The sequence below is a fragment of the Oreochromis niloticus genome, linkage group LG15 (genome assembly GCF_001858045.2).
Source record: "Oreochromis niloticus isolate F11D_XX linkage group LG15, O_niloticus_UMD_NMBU, whole genome shotgun sequence".
NCBI lineage: Eukaryota > Metazoa > Chordata > Actinopteri > Cichliformes > Cichlidae > Oreochromis > Oreochromis niloticus.
In genome coordinates, this window is record NC_031980.2 from 28,178,263 (window position 1) to 28,191,551 (window position 13,289).

At 39.9% G+C, this 13,289-nt stretch overlaps 1 protein-coding gene across 1 annotated transcript in view; it reads right to left on the reverse strand.

The window, feature by feature from the left end:
• The window catches only part of ube2j1 (ubiquitin-conjugating enzyme E2, J1), a 28,481-nt gene extending 15,667 nt beyond the window's left edge, over positions 1–12,814 (reverse strand). The window contains exons 1-4 of the mRNA XM_005475114.4: positions 12,318–12,814; positions 6,252–6,325; positions 5,222–5,353; positions 4,200–4,284 (exon numbers count right to left, since the gene is read on the reverse strand). Of these exons, the coding sequence (XP_005475171.1) occupies positions 4,200–4,284; positions 5,222–5,353; positions 6,252–6,325; positions 12,318–12,348 (322 nt within the window). The 5' untranslated portion in view covers positions 12,349–12,814. The remainder of the gene's footprint in view (positions 1–4,199; positions 4,285–5,221; positions 5,354–6,251; positions 6,326–12,317) is intronic.
• Between the last annotated feature and the right edge of the window lie 475 nt (positions 12,815–13,289).

Genomic DNA, 13,289 nt, shown 5'->3' on the forward strand with positions numbered 1-13,289 from the left:
GAGAGAGAGAGAGAGAGAGAGAGAGAGAGAGAGAGAGAGAGAGAGAGTGTGTAAACAATGAGGAGAAAATACAATTTGAATGAAAAACACAACCTATTCATTGTTAGCCTGACTTGGCCATGACAACCTGTCAATTGTCTAATTTATGTTTAATCTCTGAACTGTCTATCCTTTAATTACATCTTGCTTGTAAATGTAGATTTGGTAAAATTATAATTCATATCAGCAGTAATAACACCAGGTGGTGTCAGTCACAGTTGACTAAAATTAATAGTGAAACAGTGTGTGAGTTTGGCAAATCCCTGTTATCCCCCCCAAAACTCCCCTCTTCTTAGCGGCTGTGTCTGCTCTCAGACCACCAAAAAACAAAACAAAAATCAGCAAAAACACAATTTTAAACATAAAAAAAAAATTCACAAAGAAAGAACAATAGTATCCACAACTGCACCAGAGTAAAACTGTTAAATATGGATTCTTAAACATTAAGTCTCTCTCTTCTATGTTCCTGTTAGTAAACTGCGATGATCTATCTATCGATCGATCTTGATCGATCGATCGATCAATAGATCTCGATCGATAGCGGAAGTCTGCGTAGGCTTTAATCTGTGGTGCTGTTAACTTGCCATTTCTGAGGCTGGTGACTCGGATGAATTTATCCTCAGCAGCAGCAGAGATGACCCTTTTAAAACTGAGCCACATATTGGCAAATTAGCTGCAGTCTGGGCTGTGATGAAAACCCAATAAATAAACTGGATTTCAAGACAATTTCAATTAAGTGACTGAAAAAGACACTAGGACGAAGACAAGAGGAAGCAGCAAATTTTAGTAGCAGCCAGTCTATTGAAATAAGTCACTTTGGTGCAAACTGTCTTATTTCAGTTCTGATGACCTGCTATCTCTAACTGTGTGTATAACCTATGACCAAAGTTTGTGAAAATAGTCAGCTAGGCAATAAAACACTGCAGCTCACATTTTAAAAAATAAACAGTATTAAGTACAGACAGACCAGAAAGCAGCTTGAGGAAAAACATTTGTCAAGATATTCATGAGTAACGATACCATATCTAAATAAATCAGCATATGTAAAAAATACAAATTTAAATATTTCCCAAAGAGACATCAGAGGGAATGTTTAATTATCTGAAGCATGCTTTATCAAATATGCAGGCATAGCATATGAACTAAAGCAGCCGCCAAGAGTAGTGAGCATAAACCTGGAACCCTACAGTTGGCCTGTCTGTGACAATCGGAAGCACTGTGCAATTATCAACTCAGGCCTCCTGTGGTCATTGCAAACAGGATCAGACACAACTTAGAGCCAACACTTTAAAAACCCAGCAGGGGAAGTCAAATCTCTGAGGCATAGCTAGCCATGTGACCTACAGTTTGTTGGTAAAAAGAAGTTAGGAGCAACCTTTGTCTTTGATTTAATTCTGTTATTGATTTGAAACTCTTCTTACTTAAGAGAGGGAGGCAGTAGAGAGAAATGCTTTGAGGAAGATGCAGCATCTCCCACTGAGTTTCCACTGATTAAAGTTCCATGCTGAGAAGTAACATGAAAGCAGAACTCAGCAAACGGACCAAACGCCAGTTACAAACTAATGAGGAAGTCTTGGTAGTAATAAATTATTCGTTTTTACTCTCGAGGTGTATAAAAATACTTTTATATCAAGACCCGCAGCACAAGTTCATCTATCAACACCAGCACCCAAAGTGCAATATTGTTTAGGCCAGAAGCAGAGGACAGGAGTGAGCTTTATTATTTATATTAGAAAACAAATGTTTCACATACAAAGTTCATGCAGTACTGAAAAAGATCTCTTTGCATTTAACACACTGACTTTGGCAAGCAAGCAATCTAAGGTTACTAAATGTAAGTCTAAAAGGTTTTGTTTTTGTTTTCTTAGAAGAAAGCACCGAGTGCACAGATCTCAAACTTAGGGGGAGAGAGTTCCAGAGTCTGGGGACCAAAAGTCTCCTTTAGTTTTCAACTCTAAAATAACAGGCCGAGCTAGAGCAGGAACAGACAATGGAAATGTTGATGGAGAAATAGTAATTCTTCTATTATCAATTTTTCTATCAAGACAGAAAATTTTCACCTTCTTCATTTGAAGAGATTGGGATGGCAGGTGGAGCGAGAGTAACAATATTACTAATGGCATCAAATAACACCTGAGGATTACCTCTGCTCTTTGTAACCAGGTGTGAGAAATAGGCAACCTTCGCATCTCTAACTGAACGGTTGAAAGAAAGATCCTTTATTAGAACATGTGCTCAGCTTATCGACAAGAACGCTTTAAGCAGCGGATGGTTTCGTTTATGCGAAGGGAGAATTTGGAAACAAGAGCTAATTTTGTTTTAACAGGACAGATTTCATCTAAAATAGTAAGACAGTGATTATTAAAAAGATTTGTTGTTAGATCATAAGGGGATAAGAACAACTTAAAAGAATCAGAGAATTTCTCAGCAGTAGAGGAATTTATGATGTGAGTGCTGACCACACGGCAAGCAGGAGAAAGACAAGTTAAAAATAATACAGTGATGATCAGAAGTAAAAATGTCCTCAAAACAAATAGAATCAATATTTAAACCCAAAGTAAAAACAAGTTCCAGTTTGTGTCCTTTGGTATGTGTGGGGCTAGACACAAAGTTGTCGTCTACATTAATGTTAAAATCTCCAACTATAAGGAGTCTGGGCAGCTTTATAGTGGAGGACAAGAAGTCACTGAACGCCTTTAAAAATGGACGATACACCACAGGACTATAAAAAAAAAAAAGTCTTATACCTGACTCTAATCAGCTGTAGTTCAAACGAAGAAAAATGTGTGACTTTTGCTGAATGACAGGGTAACTGGTGGTAAACGCTGAAACAGGAGTATCTTGACCCATCAGTGAAGATCGGATAGATAAGAGCGGCAGTGAACATGCCACCAACACAGACAAAAACTACATCGCACTACACCACATCAGCACAAACTGTAGCCACCAGCAGCAAAACGTATCATCATAGCGGAAGTGATACTGTCAAAATTTCATCCAATATATTTCTTGTCCTGCTAGACCTCAGTGCAGCATTCGATACTGTAGACCAGGGGTCCCCAATCTCAGTCCATGAGGGCCGGTGTCCCTGCAGGTTTTAGATCTCACCCTGGGTCAACACACCTGAATCACATGATTAGCTCATTACCAGGCCTCTGGAGAACTTCAAGACATGTTGAGAAGGTAATTTATCCATTTAAATCAGCTGTGATGGATCAAGGACACATCTAAAACCTGCAGGGACACCGGCCCTCGTGGACTGAGATTGGGGACCCCTGCTGTAGACCATAATATTCTATTAGAGTGATTAGAGCATACTGTAGGTATTACAGGTACTGCGCTGCAGTGGTTTGTATCATATCTATCTAATAGACTCCAATTTGTTCATGTAACTCGGCCTTGATGATTTTGAAGACTTTTGAGAAAATACTGAAGCGCAACTGGGTTCTGCAGCAAGGCAATGATCCAAAACAGACCAGCTAGTCCATCTGTGAATGACTTAATGACATAGTGAAGACCTTGGAGTGGTCCACTTAAAAGTTTTGACCTGAATCTGACTGAGGAGCTGTTGCATGACCTTAAAAAGAAGGTGTATTTTCAAAAACCCTCCAATGTGGCTGAACTATGACAATTCAGCAAAGATGAGTGGGCAGAAGTGTAAAAGAATCATTGCCAGCTACTGCAAACGCTTGATTGCAGTTGTTGCTGCTAAAAGTGGCACAAACAGTTATTAGGTTTAGCGGGCAATCACTTTTTCACACAGGGGCATGTAGGTTTGGATTGTTTCCTCCTTAATAATAAACACCTTCATTCAGAAACTGCATTGTGTGTTTACTCGTGTCATCTTTGTCTAACATTTAAAATTGGTTGATGATCTGAAACTTTGAAGTGTGACAAACATACAACAAAAATAGGAAATCAGGAATACTTCTGTACCAATGCATTAGTGCATCAGTGCTAACCTGGATGGTTTTGCATGCATCAAGACATCAGTGGTATTAATTAGTAGATGATCACTTCTGGATTTTTCTACAAATCTCATTTCACAGCTCTACAAATTCTTTTGTACAGCTTATTTCCAAATGCAACCTCCAACTACTTAGATTACCTCAGGGAATAAGATACATATGGAGAACTGGGCTCTTGTCTCCTATACTTACTACTCCAAGAGGGCTGCCAGGTCTCGGGATGGTGGCCAGAGATGCTCAGACAAATCTTCTTCCCAACTTCAAATCTCCCATTTGGCTAATGGAAGGGAATAAAGAGAAAGTGGTGTTGATATATATGTGTGAAAAAACAGAGTCATACCACATATTTCTCAAAACCTCTTGTAAAAACGATCGGTGAAAGGCTCAGCCTGTCAGCGATGGTCCAATTCGTCCAATCGCCCAACCTTATTTTCTAGCAATTGAATCTAATTGTTAAAAATTTCTACATCTTACGAAATCTATCGGCCGGTCCGGGAAAGGCTTGAAGTTTCCTCAGATAAGCTGGAGGTGGCAGCGAGAGGGAGGTTTGGGCTTCCCTGTTGCAGCAGGTTTGTTTTAATGGTTTTCGTCTTTGTTAACTGTTTGGAGTATAATGTTGTATAATGCTGAGTATAACGTACGTGTAACGTTGATAATGCACGAAACGAGAAGTTGCAAAGTTAAGTGACATGATTCATTATTGAAGAATGGGATAAATTGTTTACAATGCCGTTTGTTATTAGTTTTTGACATTTTCCATGAAACGATTTTAAAATTTAACTTCATATTTTTAGACTAGTCAGTCAGTCTCATTTTTTCCTGGCCAGGAACATCCCTAATCTTAACACCTGAACTGTTTTGGAAGCTCACTTTCTTCCCCTATTACGTTCAACTCCCTGACTGTTTCAAAAGAAAATTGAGCAGTAGCTTATCCTTTCAGATGTGTAAGCCTGGGCTTGAATGGAATCAGGGCCATACATATAGAAGTGCTCACTGGTAAGCCTAGAACGATATTTATTTTTGATAATGTTCATTTTAGAGAATCTGCCTTGCAGTTATGTGTGGAGCCAAAGATGGTCAGTGTATAAGGTTACTTTGCTTGGACCTGGGAAAGTTGTCTGTTCTTAAAAATTGCTTTTTCAGTTTTTTGATTATCTGCTGCATTAGGAGAATAATCAAATGCAACTAAGAAATGATCTTTATCTGCATCTTACTGTGAGTAGGATGATGCTGGGAGGTTTCATGGGGTATTCCGGGGGAAGTATGATCCTGCCGTGGTAAACCCCACCATCAAAATCAGAGTCTGGAGGACCACGAACAGAAAAGTGCCACTCAAAGAGATTGTCCTGCAGAAAGAATGAAATATCCTTTTAAGAACATATTTCTGTCTGAGAAGACAACAGAAGGTAGGACTGGGCGAAATATTAAGTTTTTAAAAAAATATCCATATACTTTGATACAAGATATAAGATGTGACAATATCGTTTATATCGCTATAGTCTATGTTCGTTATAATTATACTCGTGGAGCCAGTCTCTCTCGTCCACGTTTGTCTCTACATGTCACTCTGCCCCGCCTCTCTTTCTCACTGAACACAACTCCCCCTCGCCCATCGCTTCACCTGCAGGCAGCGACCAGATGGACACAGTAGCTATCACAGAGTAGGTGGTTGGTAAAAAGAAAAACAACGGCTCAAATATTTGGAGATGGTTTGGATTCAAAGTGTCGGTTGAGCAGTAGAATAATGTATTCTGTAGAGTATTAATTCCAATGAACTTACTGGAGTGTGTTTTGTGTTTGTATAGCTTTAGGATTTTGACCCTAAATGAGGACCCCAGCTGAGACAAGACAGGGATACATAGTGAGTTTTAAAAGGCCTAAAAGTATGGGTTATCTTATACAAAAGATTTTCAGAAAACTTGACTTCTGACCTTGAAGTCACAAAATTCAAAGAGAATTCAGAGAACTTTAATAGATAAACATATTGTATCAGTTTGAAAATCCCAGGTCACGTCTTTGATTTCACACCAATTCTGACCTCTGAACCTGCAGTCAAGTGAGCTTGACTGCAACTGATATCTATAGGTGAAAATTTTACACACTGTAACTTGAAGGCTATTAAAACCAAAAATACCTAGCAGTACCTAGTAGTGTTAAAAGTAACTGCATTGCCTGCATACATTTTCATTGTAATGCATTGTTAGACTATAGAGTAAAGTAATAGCATAAAAATGCCAAACTTACTTCTAGTGGTTGGGCATGATAGTGCTCTGTGGGATCCCTCAGTTCAGCAGCCTCCTTCATCAGCCTCTTCACCGCTTCCCATCAAAAGAAACAAAGAAACAGGAAAAAAGGGTTACCACCTGCATGGAAAGCTACAGTACATCTAGAAAGTATTTACACTGCTTCACTTGTACCATGCACAACGACCTAATCTTTCTTTCTTGCAAATTTATCAGCCGTCTGGAGTCAAATGTATAAATGACTACATCTGATTTTACTTTTATATTTCACCTTTAAAAACTGTTTACCTTGTCTTGCGGAGAATATGAAAAATAACACGCTAGTTTTCTTAGACTTAGACTTAGAAATTTCCATCATTAATGGGGGACAATGTCTACGAATCAGTATTTAAGGTTTGAGTCTCATGAAATTGTTTGTCATCAGGACACCACAACACAGAGCAAACGCCTTTTTCACAGACACACAGCCGTGGCAGCAGAAGAATATCACATCAATAAGGCTCTGAGTAAATGTGCTTAAGCCAGCTAAACATTTGCCAAAGAAGAGTTGAAGCAGTTAAAGCCACAAAGGGTGAGCCGACATTGTATTAAATCCTGGATTACTACTGGGATGCAGCTCAAGTTCATGTGTGACGGCAGATGAGTAAATAATTTTGGCAATATAGTGTATATCTAAAGGCTGATAGCCTGAAAGCCAACTTTGGTATGTCTGTTGCTAAGAACTGTAACCCATGGATGATGATGACGAAAGTGAGGTATTAACAGCTTCATCATCTTCATCTTCCAGTAAGCTTTGTTTACTGTGTTGTTTGATGTTTTAGCTTGGCATTTTTACTCTGGCTGTAATGAAATTAATTATTAACATGGTAGTTACGGTAAACAAATAGGAAACTTTCATCTATAACCAGTAAAAGTATAACATTATTATTTAACAATGTAGCATGCGAATACTGTGGTGGTAACGGCACTATCACATTACCAGATACCAAGCAAGGCAGTTGGTGTGGTGTATAAAATGGTGCTTAACCCCAGAAGTATAGACTTGCATGATTTTTTGCTAAGTATCACTGGATATCGTTACTCGGTTCAAGATATCAATAACATGTATATATTGCCATATGTGGCAAAAAAAAAAAAAAAGTCTCCACCTGGATTTAACTAAGCAAACAGGTACGAGCCTCCTATTGGAAAATTACCGCATGGGTTATTATCTTTCAGCTGGCAACAAGTTATCTGACCCCAACTGGTGCAATGAGTTGCTTCTCATTTCATAAACAACGAAAGACAAATCTCAGGGTCTTGGAAAAAATGTTAGTGTGTTTGAGAACGGTCAAATCATTGGCATGCTGCAAGCAGAGTAAACATCTAAGGAGATTGCAGAAACTACTAAAACTGGGTTAACAACTGTCCAATGCATTATTAAAAAGTGGAAGGATAGCGGTGACCCATCGTCTTTGAGGAAGAAATGTGGCCTGAAAAGAAATCCTGAATGATCGTTACTGGCGATCACTTAAACATTTGGTGAAATCAAATCAAAGAAAAACAACAGTAGAACTCAGGGCTATGTTTAATAGTGAAAGTAAGAGCATTTCCACACACACAATGCAAAGGGAACTCAAGGGATTGGGACTGAACAGCTGTGTAGCCGTAAGAAAACCACTAATCAGTGAGGCAACCCGGAAAAAAAGGCTTCAATTTGCTAGGGAGCATAAAGATTGGAGCAATGGAAGAAGGTCATGTGGTCTGATGAGTCCAGATTTACCTTGTTCCAGAGTGATGGGCGGTAAGAAGAGAGGGAGATGAAGTGATTCACCCATCATGCCTAGTGCCTAATGTACAAGCCTGTGGGGGCAGTGCTATGATCTGGGTTTGCTGCATTTAGTCAGGTCTAGGTTCAGCAACAGTATGTGCTACAAGAATGAGGTCAGCTGACTACCTAAATATGCTGAATGACCAGGTTATTCCATCAGTGGGTTTTTTCTTCCCTGACGGCACGGGCATATTCCAAGATGACAATGCCAGGATTCATCGGGCTCAAATTGTGAAAGAGTGGTTCTGGGAGCATGAGACATAATTTTCACACATGGGTTGGCCACAACAGAGTCCAGACCTTAACCCCACTGAGAATCTTTGGGATGTGCTGGAGAAGGCTTTGCGCAGCAGTCAGACTCTACCATTATCAATGCAAGTTCTTGGTGAAAAATTAATGCAACACCAGATGGAAATAAATCTTCTGACATTGCAGAAGCTTATCGAAACAATGCCACAGCGAATGCGTGCCATAATCAAAGCTAAAGGCGGTCTAATGAAATATTAGAGTGTGTGACCTTTTTTTTGGTGGCGACTTTTTTTGGGCCTGGCAGTGTATCAATTGTACAGGGTGGGCCATTTATATGGATACACCGTAATAAAATGGGAATGGTTGGTGGCACATTAGTATATGTGAGGGGGCAAACTCCTCAAGATGGGTGGTGACCGTGGTGGCCATTTAGAAGTCGGCCATCTTGGATACAACTTTTGTTTTTTCAATAGGAAGAGGGCCATGTGACACATCAAACTTATTGGTAATGTCACAAGAAAAACAATGGTGTGCTTGGTTTCAATGCGCTTTTCGAGACCCTCAAAGCACTTTACAATTCCACTATTCATTCACTCTCACATTCACACACTGGTGGAGGCAAGCTACAGTTGTAGCCACAGCTGCCCTGGGGCAGACTGACAGAAGCGAGGCTGCCATATCGCGCCATCGGCCCCTCTGGCCATCACCAGTAGGCAACGGGTGAAGTGTCTTGCCCAAGGACACAACGACCGAGACTGTCTGAGTCGGGGCTCGAACCGGCAACCTTCCGATTACAAGACGAACTGCCAACTCTTGAGCCATGATCGCCCCTCTCTCATTTAACGTTGTATCTGTGCCTGGAAACACTGACAGGAACGACACTGCTCCTTATTGCCTGCTGATTTCATATTCATTTTCCATTTTTGGTTTATTTACCTTAAATAGTAAATAAACTGGTTCTTGTAAAATGCTTTTCTCCTCAAACTGAACACTCAAAGTGCTTTCTATCCAACACACACATACTCCGATAGATGCATCAGAGAGCAACATGGTGTTACTATCTTGCCCCAAGCAGATTTGGCATGTACAATGGAGCAGCCAGGGATTGAACCACCAACCTTCCGATTAGTAAATAACCTGCTCTACCTCCAGAACTCCAACTACCCCCATAGTAGGCAGAGATGACAAGAAAAGCCTTTCCCACACAACTGTCTCTGCAGAAGTCCAGTAACAGGCCCAAGGTGATAATCCTTATATGCCAAATCATCTTATGCAACACAAATGTTGACTATTTGCCACTAGGAATGACTCACACCAGGTCCAAAGGGATAAAAAGAGACACTGTTACATAATAACAAGCTAACACCAAAGACGTGAAAGGCATAGACAAGAGAATGAAAAGAAAAAGCATCTCCAGACTGTGCGCACTTTTTATTGCTCGCCTGCTGCTATCACTACTATTATAGCATTTAGCTAAAAAAGGAGACATCAAGTGCTACAGGTATAAAGACCTGCTCTCAAAAACTGTCATAGGTTTAATGCTCTAATTGTTTAAAAGATTTAGAGCATGTTTAGCACCATCTTATGACGGTAGAGAAATTTAAGCGAACAAGACTGATGTGGAGATTTTTGTTCCTATGGACACACTGATGGATGTCAGGATTCCTGATCGTTCTTTAGTGAGAAACTCGGTTATGTTTGCGGTGTCATGGAGCAACCACATGTTTTAAACTGTTTGGATGTGCTTGGGACAAAGACACCATTTTATTGCATAAAATACAGCTGATTGCAACTCGTGGACTGCTTTGCCAGTTGACTGTATCGCTCTGTATACCCGGCCGGATGAGGAGACGAGGGAGGAATAAGTAAATAAATAAACAGTGCGTTTGACTCCAGCTTGTCAATCTAGTGAGTCACCAGTTCACTAGTTAAAAATAACACTTCATTAGAGCCTATACTAACAAAACTTTGTGGTTGTATTTACCTTAATTTAACGAGTCGTTAGTCACAGTAAACCCATCAGCAGATAAACCGGAGCAGCTGGGCTACGTAAAAAGTGAAGGGGGGCGTGTTCACGGTCACGTCCAGTAGGTGTGTGTGCAGGAGAGTGACACAGCTATTCCACCTCGAGTCACTACTGCACAGACTCTGGCTCCAAACATGCAACATGGTAGCTTGTTTGACTTCATTTTTGTACTATGGGAGGAAGTGCAGCCAGATCGTGCATCTTTTCTACAGTCATTTGTTGTGAAGGGAGAAGAAAAAATGCTGTCCCATAATTCATTGCAATGGACCATCCTACCATTCATGAAAACCCACCAACATAATAACCAAAGTTGCACAGAAATGGTCATTTATAAGTGCATTTAGCCCTTCTTGCCACAACCTGCTGATGTATTAAAACATTACAAATACACTTACTCAGCATTGTGGAGATGTTTGATACTGCCCAGAACACCTGGGATTGTTCATTTAAAGAGGATTTCTTTTTCAAAATAACCATCAATTGCCTGTGTCTATTACCTATGTGTCTATTAGGAAACCTGGCTGAGTTTCCTAATATACTCACATCTTGAGAGGATGTTATTTAGTCCATTTGATCAAATCGGTGGCAGAACAAATTCTCATTAAAGCAACAAGTTCGCTTATGAAGTGCTCTGTAGTTATCACAGTGTTCACCGCTCCTCGTTGTAAATCTTGTTTGTTATTTTTAACCCAGATCAGGAAACAAGCCATTGTGATGATATTACATTATATTGAGGAGGCAGCTGCCCACTAAACTGTGTCTAACACCAGTTAATGTGGGCATGTTTCCTAAATCAGCAGCAGACGTTAGACAGCTGACAGGTGAACAGGATGCATGCATGACTGAGGGTCCTTCAAGCTGATCGGCAGTGTCATAAAGAAAATGTCAGCTTGTTATTTATGTTACAGAAAGACAGAGGAACAAGAACGGCGGCAGACTTTTTTATTTTTAAATTAAGATCATTTAATTGTTGCCTGAAGCTAATGTTGAGACACGTATGCATTTGTACAGCTGGAGATGTTGCCCTTTCTTGCCAAGGTCTTTAATCTTGTGAAACCGTAAGACACACTGGCAGAGTGAGAAGACCATTTGATCTGCGGAACATAGAGAGTTAACGTAAATACCAGTTAACCTGGAACGCTGGAGTCCAATTCCTTGTTTGTGGGCACAAATAAAGATGTTTCTGATCTCAGTTCATTTCTGTCCCAGTGAAAACTGAGAAACTATAAGGCTCACCTCTAAACACTCATCATGAGGGCTCAGTGAAAAGGTTTTGGACAGCTGGCCAAGTTTTGACCCTGCCAGAACAGCTTTGAGCCATGCACGCAAAGTGCAACTATCATAATCACGACAGACATAAGACATGATTTATGTTCGGCGTTAAAGAGTTTGTGCAATTTACTGCAAACTGCACAACATTTTTCATTCCCATTTCCGTGACTCATTTAAATATTCTTCTCCCGAAAGTGAAAGTCATAAAAATACATATGTTTAAAGTTTAAAAAAAAAATAAAAAATAAAAATTACGTGTTATTGCTGTGGGTTGCACACGACCAGCATACTTCCTATGTTTCTTAAAGTCAACCTTCAAAATCAGCCGATTAAATAGTCCCCTTGATCACTAATATTACAAAGCAGTTAACTACAACGCTGAACACGCAGACGTGTCCTTAATTACGTGTGTAACGTCAAATAACTCCGCAACACGAAAAGTACAGGGACAGAGCCAGCCGGTACAGTTTCAACAGACAGATGGTTTGCTCTGAATGCCAAAGAGTTTTAAAATAAATAAATAAAGCATCCCACACAACAGGAAGAACTCCGAAAAAATACTAAATAAAGGTGCCAGTGTAAACATTTAGATTGGGACGGAGGCTAATAACAGTTAAGCTAATTAAGAAACATTAAAGTGTTGGATTCTAGCTGTAGGATTTATCCTAGGGTTCCGAAAGCTGTAGAAGTTGTTTTGGGATCAGGCTTACCTGGACTCTTAAGGTTGTATTTGCTCTCCATCCTTGAAGAAACTGGGCACTGTCTTGAAGTTGTATTGTTTTCGTTTTCAAATACCTAGCTTTCAAATATTAGCGTTAGCTTCGCTTAGCAGCCCGGCTAGCTTGCTTCGTTCTTAAATCTGAGCGATACAGCTCAAACCGTACGTCCCGCTCTCGCACCGGAGCTCCAGTCTGCAAGTGGGGCAGGACGTGTTTCAGTAATGAGGGGATATTTTTCAACTTCTCTGCTGTTTAGGTTTTGAAACGGTTTCTCTAACCTTATCGACGTGACGTCATTTACGGAACGTAAACAGGAAGTGAAATCTGAGGCTACGCAAGGAGTGCGCACATCACTGTTAGAAACGGTAATGGCATTAGTCTGGAAGCAAATCATTACCGAAAGACTAGAATTGTATTAGCAACAGGAAAGTGAAAGATTTAGATATAATACTGGTGATGGCCAAATGAAGCGTTCCGAAGTACTGAAGCTTTAGTTCGCTACTCGAAGCTTTTCAACACTGTCCTCTTTAGTAACATCTGGTGGCCGGAAATATGAAGAGCAGCTTAAATCAAGAACATATTCAACCTGCTTCATTATGATTGGCCGCTCTACAGAACTTCTGTTTCATGTGACAGTACTGTGTGATATCGGGCTGATATGGTGCTTTGAATATGTGTTTTTTGGGTGAAAAAATAATGTTATGTCTATTTTATTAGATGAATAAACTTTCCTTGTTTAAACATGTGCCGTGTGTCTTCTCCTTTTTCTTGTGACTTCTTGTTGTTTTTTACTAATAAAAAATACACTATATATAACAATGTACAGCACAATCTTACAATAGGTTGGGAGTATGCTTGTGCTGCGAGGTCCCTGCCTCCATGTGATTATGTAATTAACAAGTGGACAGGTACGTTTATATATAATATACTCTAACTTCCATAAGACATTTGAGATGGCAGTTT